Genomic DNA, 12,951 nt, shown 5'->3' with positions numbered 1-12,951 from the left:
ACAAAACGTCATTGCTGACAACTGGTTTGCAATTAGAATGACATCACCCACGATCTCCTAGCAACGGAACCAAACTAAGGCTCTATGCTGCCTGGTCATATTTGCCGCTTGATTAAATGACTGAACGAAAGTTTTGACGAGAGCTGTAAAACAACCAAATAAGCTTGGGACGAATTTCACGAAAATTAAGGAGGGTTTCCTGCTTATAACGAAAAAAGCAATATGTCTGGAGAGACGCCAGAGGTTCCACAGCTTGAACTGGAAGCGGTCATTGGATTCAATGGTAACGCATAATCAATCTGCTGTGTATGCTAATAGACGAGACACAAACAAAACAAATTAACAGTTGAAAAAATGTAAATGCATGTAAATGAAACGCAGGTGCATGTTAACTCAACGTAAGAGTCTATGACAATGATCAAGTTTTTGTTTTTGCTTTTTTTCTAATCAAGCTCCCCTCCCCCCGGGCTACCTCTGACAACGATCTGTGTGTTGCAGGTCATGTGTTTTCTGGTCTGAGAGTGCATCCGGATAGAGAGTACCTTATTTACCCTCTGGGATGCACAGTTATACTTAAGAGTCTTAAGAATGGCAAACAAGCATTCCTTCACGGGCACACAAACAATGTGTCTTGCATTACCGTGTCCAAAAGTGGGCGCTACATCGCATCTGGGCAAGTCACCTACATGGGGTTCAAGGTATGATTCTTAGGTTGTTGTTTAGTGTCAACAATGCTATGTGGGACGTGACAGGTCCCAACTTTACTAACTGGAACCATTTTCACAAATGTCATGGGTCAACAATTAAAAATCAGATGCAGATTACAAACAGACTGGAGAGCTACAGAATATGCAGGCTTTTTATTAACCAAACACACAAGAACCAGGTCACCATGGTTCTGTGCAGCATTTGTTTAGTAGACTAAATTGTGTTACATTATTTAATTCCTGCATAGATGCAGCTCTCCAGAAGGACAATTAGTCTATTACTCCAGATTCATGTCCACAACTGTTGTTGACTTAAATATGAACAACATCAAGAAAACGACCATATGATGTGTTCATTGATTAGTTCCAATGTTGCAACTGATTAAGAAATGGTTCCTCTTCATTCTATGAAGGACAAAACATTCCCTTTTGATTCTAGGCTGATGTCATAATCTGGGATTATGCAAAGAGGGAGATTTATGCCCGACTTCAACTTCACAAAGCTAAAGTGGAGGCTCTCTCTTTTTCACCCAACGACAAGTACCTTGTATCCCTGGGAGGTCAAGATGATTCAAGGTAACATTTACCCGTTACTGAGGTTCAGACATAGACACATTTCTGTGGATGATGTAGAAGGGAGTTTTCCTCCTAACCTTTTGATTGCAGACAGTACAGGGATGCCAGCAATGGTACAGTGGAATTTTGTGGTGATGACAGTTCCTTCGTTTCCTATGTCCTACTGCTATCAAATATCACTGCAACATGGACTGTATCCTCCTCACATTTTGCTGTATTGTTTTGTGCTCTGAAGACAGAGACTCACGCTGGTATGGGTAATGTATGCATGTATGTAATGTTTTATTCCAGTATTGTCGTGTGGAACATTGAGAAAAAGGAAGCTATTTGTGGAAGCCCTGCCTCGGCACTAAATTCCGGCTATTGCCTCACTGTAGAGTACTCCTGGATGAGTGACAACATCTTTGTTTCTGCTGGCAAGTAAGTCAGTTAACCACCTACCACAGTTACATATGTATTTCAAGCCCTGGAAGGGAAGATTTGCCCTGAGGATCATTTTTTGCCTAATTTAAAATTTCTGTGGGAACTTGAAATCACCTGTTGTGTTTTGTTAACCTAGTCTTAAACAAGATGCTCATTAAGTTTCCGTAATATTCCCATCAGTGGCACTCTACGGGTTTGGGAGCTCGATCTTCCCAACAGGAAGATCCGACCCACGGAATGCCAAACAGGACCGTTGAAGCGGATAGTGAAATGCATAGAGGTAGATGTGTTTTTTGACAGATGCCTTTCACTATTCTGAATCACACTTGTGGTTCGCATCATGTGAATTAATCATTATAGTGCTGGGATTTGTCTCAGTATGTTTCTGTCTCAAAACGGTATTGCACACCAACATCTGTTAAGTCTAAGATGGACAGTGCATTATTGATTCTCCAAAATTAATACATGCATATTGCATTTTGTTGTGCTGTTAATGTACATGTACATTAGAACGTTTCGTTGTACAACAGATCTTAGAAGACGACAGTTTTTTCTATTGTGGAACAACCAGTGGGGATATTATGAAGGTTAACATGAAGACAAGACTGCTCAACGTTTTCGGGCCAGTCAAACAGAAATTCAGTAAGGTAGGTGAAAATGTGAAAGTACATTGAAATCGTTTATTTTTTTTTTTTTTAGTCCTTTCTTCCCTTAATTCCAGTTTAATATCCAGTATCCAGTTAACTGTCTTAATTAAAAACTAGGTCTAACGACTTCATTCAGTGGGCATCATATGTTATACAGTTATACTTAAGAGTCTTAAGAATGCCAAAACAAGGATTCCTTCATGGGCACACAAACAGTGGAACAGATACTTTTATACTGCATTTCATTCAACCGGCTATTTCACTATTCGTTCAACTTAAAACTTACAGAATCCACTGGAGAATTTTTGCACTGGATGCATAGCTTTGAAAAAATCTTTGCTGTATCCCTGCAGGGTGTGAACACTCTGAAAGTGCTGAAAACAGGAGATTTATTAGTTGGCTCCGGAGATGGCATGATCACTTTGTGTTCGGGAGATAAATTCAATTCTGTCAAGTAAGTACAGGGCCGAGGTGTATCCTTCATTTCTTGTCTCTCCCATTTCATTTATCTAGCTGTAATGCAAATGATGTGACAAATTGTTCAGACTTGAAATTATTTGCTGACCTATTTTAATTACAAAGACTTGCTTGTTACAAAGGAATAAGGGTGTGTAGAACAGGAAAGAGTCATCAGAAACATGAAGCAATGTCTGCTTATTTGAAAAAATCCCTGAGCACTGGCATAAAGTTTCCACAGATTTGCATAATGACCGATTTCCCTGTGTTCTCGGAACAACTAGGTTATTCTCGATTTTGTTTCATTTTCTTTTTTCTCATGACGCCATCATTTGTACTCCCTCATTATGCACGACTGTATGGCAGATTCTTATTATATTGCCGTAGTGTAAAGCGTCTATATCTCTCTGGTAGGAAAGTCCAGCTGGAGGGAGGGGTCACGTCCGTGGCCCTGCGTGGGGAGGGACACCAGTTCTATGTTGGGACGGACGTGGCACAGATCTATCGCTTTAGCTACACAGACTTCAAAGCAGAGCTCATCTCCACCAATCACAACAGCGCTGTGTCAGACGTGGCCTTTCCCTTGTGAGTAAAGTGAGGACCTGGAGGGATTTAAGACATGCGCATTTACTATACCGTGCGCCGTGCCGTGTAGCAGCGCGCTATCTGTCCTTCTCTCTTTGTTTCCGGACGACTCGTTCATGCTTTCTTTTGGACTTTATGAGTGAGATTTCTGTCGTCTTCAGGTGTTGCGTAACCACCAGAGGGAGACATATGCCAATGTGCTTTGTATGATGATCATCATTTTTCCACTCTTCTCTCTCTCTCTGTCTCTCTCTCTCTCATTCCCACACTCAGTGCCACCTCAGATCTCTTTGCCACCTGTTCTAAGGATGACATAAGAGTGTGGCACGCTGACACGTCGAAGGAGCTGCTACGCATTATGGTGCCCAACGTGACTTGCAATGCTCTGGGCTTCATGAGGGACGGCAGGAGCATTTTCAGTGGTGCGGCCTTGTTAAAACATTCATGTTAGCCAGCTGCGGTGCCTTCTGTGGTGCTGCCTCGTGCAGCTACAAATTACAGTTGATGTGTAGACCCCTGAAGGATTTTTTCCGGATTTTGAAACCGGGTCTCGCGGTTTTATCGGAAATTAAATTGTATAAAACCATTGTTTATTTCAGCTGAAGAGTCACAAATAGACAGATCTATTGAAAAAATGGAATGCTCTTTTGGTTGTCTTTCATTCTATTTGAAAATTTTACCTAGTGTTTTTTTTTTTTATCTGTTTGTCAGCTTGGAACGATGGAAAAATCCGTCTGTTCACCCCAGAGAGTGGAAGACTGATACTGGTTATTCAGAATGCCCACAACATGGGTGTGACTGCCATTGCTGGCACCAGTGACTGCAAGAGAATTGTCAGCGGAGGAGGAGAAGGACAGGTACAGGAAACATGACAGGTCGAAACTCTCTCAAATGGCCATTCAGAATATGCGCCACCCAAAATTGCCGCTTTACCTCAGATATGCCCCTCCTCCACAGGTACGAGTGTGGGAAATCGTTCGGAACTCTCACAGACTCATTGAGACCATGAAAGAGCACAAAGCCACAGTCAACGCTATTAAAATCAAGAGCAATGACAAAGAATGTGTCACCGCCAGCTCAGATGGAACCTGCATCATCTGGGACCTGGTGTGAGTTTATATCCTTAGTTTTTGTTCAGTAGAGTTTACGTAACAATACACAATTGCTTAAGTCTGGCTTCCAAAAGGCAGAGATATATGAAGTTTTGGGGAAGATGTTAAGCAAATGTGAACCTTTTTGACATACTGGCTAAGAAACTGAGGAGTTGGCTGTTAGATTGGCTTCTATCCCTCCATTGCTCCTGATCGAGCCTGTAACTGATTTGATGAGTTTTCATGGAGGAAAGTTGGTGACCTTTGTCTTGGCCCAAGATAGTATACAACTGATTCACTGGTTATACTGTGAGTTAAAAGTAAAAGGTTTTCTTGAACTTGCCACCAGAGGCTGCTATGAAACAACTTGTCTTGTGCACAAACCCGTTTGCACACAGTCACAAAACAGGAGTTCAAAGGATCCTCTATCTTCAAGTCTCGAGTTGAACAAGATGTACTTTAAAGTCATTTGCCTCCATGTCTTGTTTTTATTGGACTCAGACTGTGAAACCACACCTTCCTCTTGGTTATATTTTATAGGTGTTTTGGTTACACCTGACTGCTCTCGTTATTCTTTGAACTGGTTGATTGCATAATCTCCCTTCCATTCACAGTGATTATGAACTGTTCCCACACGCTACCATGATATCATAGCTGTAATCACAGTATCTTCTCTTCTGACCCCAGGCGTTTTGTGAGGAACCAAATGGTCCTGGCCAACACTCTGTTCAGATGCGTCTGCTACCACCCTGAGGAGTACCAGATCATTACTAGTGGCACAGACAGGAAGGTACACTGTGAAATCAACACTTTTAGCATAACACATATGCTCAGAGGCACCATTTGTGTGTTTGTGTCTGTGTGTGTGTGCAAGAGAGAGAGAGAGAGAGAGCAAGAGGGAGAGGGAGAGAGAGAGAGAGCAAGAGAGAGAGGGAGAGGGAGAGAGAGAGCAAGAGAGAGAGAGGGAGAGGGGGCATGCTGTTAAGTTCTCACTCTCCTATGGTTGTAATGAACCCTAGCCAAACAAGCCAGTTCCTTGCCAAACGCTCCATCTGTTAGCTCTAGGATACAGTCTTACTGTCTGGTTAAAAACCAGTCTTCCTTACTCTCTGTCTCTCCATACAGAATGGAGGGCTCCTTGTCTGTAGATTCAATTAGGGGCTCTTACAGTGAGGTCTCAGGTGTCCTTGTACTTAGAATTGAAAGGGAATAATGAAAAAAAATCTGCAATATCTGGTACTATTATGGTTAGGGAAACCTTGAACACAGAACTTACTCTGTTTAAATATTAAAGAAATTAGACATGACCAAGAGTAGAAAATTATGCAAATAAACCCTGAAAGACTTTTATAGCCAAAATACTGCTCTCTCAGCTCATCACCAGTATAAAAAAAGAACTGTATTACAGCTAAAAGAGCAATAATAAGACCAGCAGTAATAAAAAAAAAAGCTGTTAAGGTATTACTTGACATAGGTTTCATGTATTATAACAGACTGAAAAAGTTTCTGTTGTGCAGACAATAGCCTCCTAGTGCGGCAACAGATGCATGCTCACCGTCACAGTGAGTGCTAGTCATGGCTATTGTAAAAGGTCTTTGTACGCAGTGTATATAAGGACACATGACGGAGGTCGTGACTGGTGCTCATAATTGGCTCAGAGCCAGGTGAGAGGGTGCCGTCTTTTTCCAGAAAAGCCAGCTTTGTCTGGGTGAGGTGGATTTCACCTAATATAGCCAATGACATGTCTGCATCCCACACAGGTTTTATTGCCTGTTCTGAACAGCTTGCTGTTGGCAATGCACTTTAAAAACAATATTTTTAGCAATAATTCCTCACAGGCTATCCAAACGACCAGTGATATATGGTCCTGTGGTTCCTGGAATAACATTACAAATCTGAGCATCGGTAACAAAGTTCTGGGCAAGAATATACAAAAAAAAATGTTTGTTTACAGTCATTTCTTTCTTTTCTCTCTGTGCCATTTGAACAAATTGTATTTATATATTTTTTGTATGAGATTACATGCTGAGCTATTGATTTCTGCTTGTGTGTGCTTTCTCAATAACACACAGTAAGAAATTAAATCCCATTTCAGATGCTATTCTGGTAAAACGTTAGTACCATGTCATTTGTCATGTGTGTTTGCTTCAATGGCCCAGGAGACCACAAAAGAAAGGGTTTCTTCCCCCCTAATGTTTTCCTCGGACTTGTCCCCGATTTTTATCTCAGAAATCAACTTAATTCATCTTTTAATTCTGGTTTTTGATGTTGATAGAATCTTTGGCTGTAGTATACAGGTTTTTAAGATACCTGGTCCACCATCTTATGGCTGAAAGTATCAATATTGTCACATATGAGATAGTGGACTTTAAATCAATAAGAGTATCGTGTTTGCTTTTGAACTGTAATGCAAGTAATAACTGTTTTGGCTGCGTTAGCTATTAACGTGAGATATAGTTGACTCATCCAAAAAAAGGATGAGAAGATAATGTATAGCACAGTTAGCTTAAACTATTTTGTTAATTGTGGTGTCTCCTCATATCTGACCCATGACCCTCTCATCAGATTGGCTACTGGGAGGTATATGATGGTGCTGCTATAAGAGAGCTGGAAGGTTCTCTTTCAGGTGCCATAAATGGAATGCATATATCTCTTGATGGAAACTATTTTGTGACTGGTAAGTGCAGCGTTTTTTGGGGGGTTTTTTGTTTCATATCTGTGTATTTTGTATCAAAAACTCTGGACAACACATGCATGAGCCTCATGGGAAAACACTGATGCTGCATTACAGTATTAATAATTGCATATTTTAATACACTACAGAATTAATCGTGCAAACTGCCCTCCACCAAAAGAACATTCTGTAATAAATCTAAAATTAGTTTTGGATTTGTATGTGGCTGCAAATCTAGCCAGTTGCTCGTAGCTAGCTGTAAATCCTGCCTCAGTTTAGTTCTATCACGGTTGCAAAGCCAATTGCGTCGCCTCTAGTTAGCAACTTGTTGGCGGCAGAGAATATGCGCAGGCTAGTTCGCAAATTAAACTCTTACCTTGGCTATATGACAGAATGAACCATCATCTACCTTTTTTTTTTTTACCATCTTGTAGGTGGGGACGAAAAGTTGATCAAAGTGTGGAACTATTCAGATGGTGAAGTGACTCACGTGGGCATTGGGCACAGTGGAAACATCACTAGTGTGCAGATCTGCTACAACGACAAACACATCATCAGCACCAGTGCAGATGGCGGAGTGCTTCGGTGGAAATATCCACATCCTTCCTAAGACTCGACACTGCAAAAAAAAAAAAAAAAAAATAGATTCCATTTACTCTGAGGTCATACCACCAATATCACAGCATGAGTTCAAATTAAAGACAGATCATTCATACTCTGAAATCACACTCTCAACAGATCATTCATACTTTGAAAGAAATAAAAGTAACTTTGATGAAGAAAAGCTTAATTATTTGTAAGGGAAGTTGGCATTCACTCAGTATAACAGTGAAACACACCGTGTATAATGTATGCATGATTGTAAGAGTACACAAACACTTAGCACATCTACAGTTTTTATGAAATAGATATTGAATATTACTTTGTTAGCAAACATCAATATATTCAAAACACAGAGTTTTTATGGGGAGATATCAGTTTTTGACATGGTTGCAGTTCTGGAGTGGTCCATTAGAGGCCACTATTTCTCCCTTCTAATTTTGTTTGAAACTGCTACAAACAAGGTCATACAAAAAAAAGAAACAAAACATTAATGGCCAAAGTTAGGGTTAGTAACATTTGATTGACATATTCCCAGACATCAATATGTTAATTCTTTTTTATGCAGCCAGTCAGGTTTGGGACATTTAAAACATTATCATACCATGAAATTTCATGTAGATTTTGCCTTGCAAGAATTACAAAAGATTGGGAACAAATTATTTATATCAAGGTTTTATTCCCTTCAGCAAAACCTTATTTGTGTGCTTTAATCACCTTTCATGCAAAATTTAATTAATGAAATGCATAATTAAAACAAGGTCACTTAATACGAGGTACTGGAACAGAATGTATGTTCCACGACATTAATAAAATCCAATCGCATTGACAATTAATGATTTCTGGTTCAATTTATAGTCTCTAGAACCCTAAAACGTGTAGGGACTACACTGACTAATCAGGTCCAGCCTTAGAGTGGAGGGCATTGGACCTTGGTATTAACAATTACATGATATTTATTAGATAACAAATATAACAACTACCCATACATGTACTTGTTAGCAACTGATTCATTTGCACTGTGTAAATATCATAAAGCAGGGATTTCTATACATTATTTGTATGTAGTTCATAAAACCTGCTACAAAGTTAAATGATTGTTACTTATGTGGCTATTATTCAAATGTGCCCTGCTGGGAGATACAAACAAAAATAACCTGTTTATTAAGCTCTATTAGGAAAACAATCATGCTTGGAAAAGCTAGTATCTGTTTCTTTTTCTTTTTTTTTTAAATTTTGGCTTTAATCAGCCTACCATCAGTACAGTCAAACAGGCCAACTCTGGCTTTGGATTGGCATAAACAAAAATATTATTTAGCACTGCCTAGTTTATTCCGTTTTTGGTGGAAACAAACTGAGACCGGAGCCCCAGTTTCATTGGTTCTTTCATGAGCCTCACTGTCAGATAATATATCATTTCAGGCTCCCTTGAGACGTGAGAGTTTGGGAAGCATGGTGCAGTGTGTGCAGTGTCTGGACATGTCTCTGCCAAATTTACTCTCACCTTAGCAGAGTTTCCTCAATAATTAATAGCTTCTATCTCTAAACATCTGCCAGAGAGTGCCCATGCAGTCAGCAAAACACCAAGCTGGCAAAATGAGGGCAGTCCCTGCACTCTGTTGCACTCTCGTCTTCCTTAGAGAACCATTCCTAATAACTCCAGGAGAGATGATGTCTTGTCCAGTCATTTCAGGTCTGTCAGAACAGAAAACACAAAATACTAGAGAATAAACTACACGGCTTTTTTGTTTGTTTTGAGCTTAGGATAAAATTAGTCATCGAATAAAAGCATAGAGTAGGCTACTAGGCTAGTTTAGTATCGTTATCACTATGGCGTGATATATATTGTGGTAATGTTCCACATGCCTTAAATACTCATACTATTGAAATAATAAATATTACTCCATATAACCAAAGTTATGTCATGCTTAGAACCTGGGTGAAAGAGCTTGTTGGGGGAAAAATTACTAAAAAAAAAAAAAATCATAGCGATGTAAAACTGCAGGGGGCTCCTTATGTACAAAGCTTGCGAGTAAAAAGCGGTGCTACGAAATCGAGCCTGTACAAACAATACACTTTCACTTACATCCTTTGAAAAAATGTGTCCCTTTTACACTATCTGAGGAACTAAGCACTGTAGCATGCAGGAAATCAAACAGCGTTTACGGTTTTTCTTTCTTTTTTTTCTTTACGTGAGCTGGAGCTGACCGCCCAGGCAGTCCTATGCCAGGTAGAAGCAGGTGTAAGCGTATGCATTCATTTCCGACTACGGTCCACCCAATACAGTTTCAAACAAAATCAGGCTAATAAGATTCTGAGTAGGAGGGCAGCAAAGCCGCGTATCCATCAAATTCAAGCATACACAAGATGCCCGCCAGAAACAGAGTGAGAAACCGCCAGTAAAAAGCCGTACGTATGTTACGTATATAGTCAGGAATTAAGGAGGAAGAGTTCAGTAATAGGTGTCGTAAAAGCATGGAGTTTAGCACAACTCCAACCGACGACTTACAGGTGCATGAGACAGTCTTAGGTAAGCGAAACTACAGAGCCTGAAGGAACAATCGGAATGTCTGGGGGACATTAGTCATGTGTCTCGGCACCGCTACGGTGCTATTCTGTTGTGTTTGTCTGTGGTTTAGTTCGGAGACGAGGAATTCCAAGTGGACAGGTGAGAGCTGAATTTCCATCAATACCATTCGTTAAATTTCGTAAGCCCGTGGTAAAATAAACTGACAGACATGGATACGACGAGGGATAAAGCAAAGAAACAACATATGAAAACCAAATCAAGCACGCGCAAGGACAAGAAACACAAATCTGGCAAGCTCTTCAGAAGGAAGTCATTGAAGTCACTGGGGAATTTTATGAACAGGATTTTGAAAACTTTGGGCACTTTGGCACAGTTTGGCGACGTCGACCAACCAGACGCAGAGGACGACGACGGTGGGTTTCGAGATAGCACGGCGTGCACTTTAAGTGCCCACTCAGGGAATTTTAAAGATGATTTTCATGGTAGAGGGATTTCGGTAAAAAAGAGCTCTACGTTGTCCTTTCATGGGTCTGTACGAGAGAGGTTGTCGTGGTGCTATGGAGATAAAACCCCGGGCGTTCAGGGTTTGAAAAATCATGGCAACACCTGTTTTATGAACGCCGTGGTTCAGTGCCTGAGTAATACCGACCTATTGGCCGAATATCTAGGGTTGGAACAGTACAAATCTGACTTAAGTCAGAGGAGACTAAATGGTATTGTAAGAGGCGAAGAGGCTCAACCTCCACGGGGTGAAGTGACTGAGCAGTTGGCGTTGTTGGTGAGGGCGCTCTGGACGCTCGACTACACACCGCAGCTGTCAGTGGAATTCAAGGTGGGTAAAAAAGTACTGTGTGTGCTGTTGGCTATTTATTGAAACCAAGATATTGATCCTTGAGTTGTGTTTTTAAATTGTTAAGTGTGACAGAATACATAAGTGACAACACGAGCTACTTCGGAACTACAAGGTCGAAAAACGAGAAATATTTGACGGCCACCATAACTAATTTCCGTGTTTAGTGAGTAACAAATGTTTACGTGGGAGGAGCGTTAAAGGCAGGTGAATCATTTGCGTTTATTAGTTTCTCCAGAAAGGGTGCTTTCATCTCGTAGTTTCATTTGCCCTCACCGAAGCAATACAGCTATCCTAATTTCCATCCTAGTACTAAAAATGAAGGCTACTGTCAAACATTACTTGTGCCTTATACCCCTCTAACTGTATTTTGTGCAGGTGTGTGTTCTTCATGGTTAGACAGAATACGAGTTTTGTGTTTGGGATGTTATTCATTTTATTTTTGTTGTTGTTATTTGTTTGTTTAACAGTTATCCCCTACATCATCACACTTGATCATTGTGTATCATACTGTTATTAACTCTTTATTAACTCTTGAAAGCGTTGACCTGCTCCAACTCAGAATAGGTGCAGTTTCAGGAATTTCGTGTGGGTAATGGACCCTTTACTTTTAAAACATGTACATCAGTGGGCTTACTTTTAAGTTGTATGGAGCTTTTGCTACTTGTACCTTGTATATGTACACAGCAAATCTGTCTTTTTTAGGTTAAGCAATGAATAAGTCACTTATGTAATTAACATAACACCTATACATGATAAACATTAATTTAACACCAGGCAATTTGCTGTGTGCATGGGTCAAAAGAAAGAGAATGGGTGCATGCATGCCAAACTAGTCCACTGCTACTGAGCTTTTCTATTCATTGAGCTCCCCATGAAAAATCCAGGACACTTTACTGCTATGCAACTCCCCAAACAGTGCACCATTCTGTTTCCACACCAAGCCTTTCAGCAAAAAAAAAAAGAAAAAAAGTTTTCTCTCTTTCACTGAAAGAGACATTACAGTGCTTCCATATTTCAAAAGATGTCTCAGCTAACTGACCCTTTTAGATGTGTTTTACAAAAGGAGCAAAATCAGATTCTTTTTTCCTCTGGTGTGGATATCTGTGCCGAATCTGGCACATGGTGTGTGTGTGTGTGCGCGTGTGTGTGTGTGTGTGTGTGTGCGTGTGTGTGTGTGTGTGTGTGTGTGTGTGTGCGTGTGTGATCTTTGCTCTGCCTCAAGGTAACACACACTCTACGCTGTGACTGATTTGTACACCCTTAAGCAATCAAATTGTATCCACAGAAGATGTGCAACGTGATCACTCCCCATTCATTTTTTTGCCCTGACTTCAGCTTAACTACTCTTGATAGCCTCGCTCAGTTGGCCATTAGCATGTAAGTGCAGTATTGCTCTCCAGTGACTATAATCAGTGTCTGTGACCTGTGGATTCTCAGATAGTAGTGATGTGCAAAATGTCAGTACCCCTTCTATGAATGTTTTCCAATACTCTTTGGAAACTATATATTTTTCTGATCAGTACAGCTAAGTACAACATAAAAAAAAAACCAGCAAGAAATATGGCACAGATATGCTGTTGTAAGCAAAACGATTTGACCATATTTCTTGGAAATGTATTCCCATGATTTATGTCTGAATCTTGACACGAGGGACGCCACGCCGGGCCTTGCTGTGAGACTGTCCGATGATGGAGATGAGTTTGGAATGGCCCCTCCATTTGTCTTTATATACACATAAGGAAGGAAACCACGAAGATGTGGCCACTGGCCCAGGTTTTCCCATAACTCACATGTTGATAAACCAATGTG

At 40.4% G+C, this 12,951-nt stretch overlaps 2 protein-coding genes across 2 annotated transcripts in view; both read left to right on the top strand.

The window, feature by feature from the left end:
* Positions 1-222: 222 nt before the first annotated feature.
* cfap52 (cilia and flagella associated protein 52) lies at positions 223-7,769 on the top strand. Its single transcript, XM_030783292.1, has 14 exons — positions 223-283; positions 499-698; positions 1,147-1,283; positions 1,575-1,703; positions 1,887-1,986; positions 2,237-2,353; positions 2,707-2,807; positions 3,224-3,394; positions 3,668-3,816; positions 4,106-4,251; positions 4,352-4,503; positions 5,173-5,275; positions 7,051-7,162; positions 7,594-7,769. Exons 1-14 carry the CDS (start codon positions 223-225, stop codon positions 7,767-7,769), a joined length of 1,854 nt encoding a protein of 617 aa, XP_030639152.1.
* Positions 7,770-10,497: 2,728 nt separating this feature from the next.
* usp43a (ubiquitin specific peptidase 43a) overlaps positions 10,498-12,951 on the top strand; it is a 54,169-nt gene continuing 51,715 nt past the window's right edge. Inside the window, exon 1 of the mRNA XM_030782532.1 lies at positions 10,498-11,121. Coding sequence (XP_030638392.1) covers positions 10,498-11,121 — 624 coding nt within the window. The remainder of the gene's footprint in view (positions 11,122-12,951) is intronic.

Source organism: Chanos chanos, chromosome 8 (genome assembly GCF_902362185.1).
Source record: "Chanos chanos chromosome 8, fChaCha1.1, whole genome shotgun sequence".
Classification (NCBI taxonomy): domain Eukaryota; kingdom Metazoa; phylum Chordata; class Actinopteri; order Gonorynchiformes; family Chanidae; genus Chanos; species Chanos chanos.
Note: the sequence above shows the minus strand (reverse complement) of the source record. Positions and strands in the feature narration are given on the sequence as shown.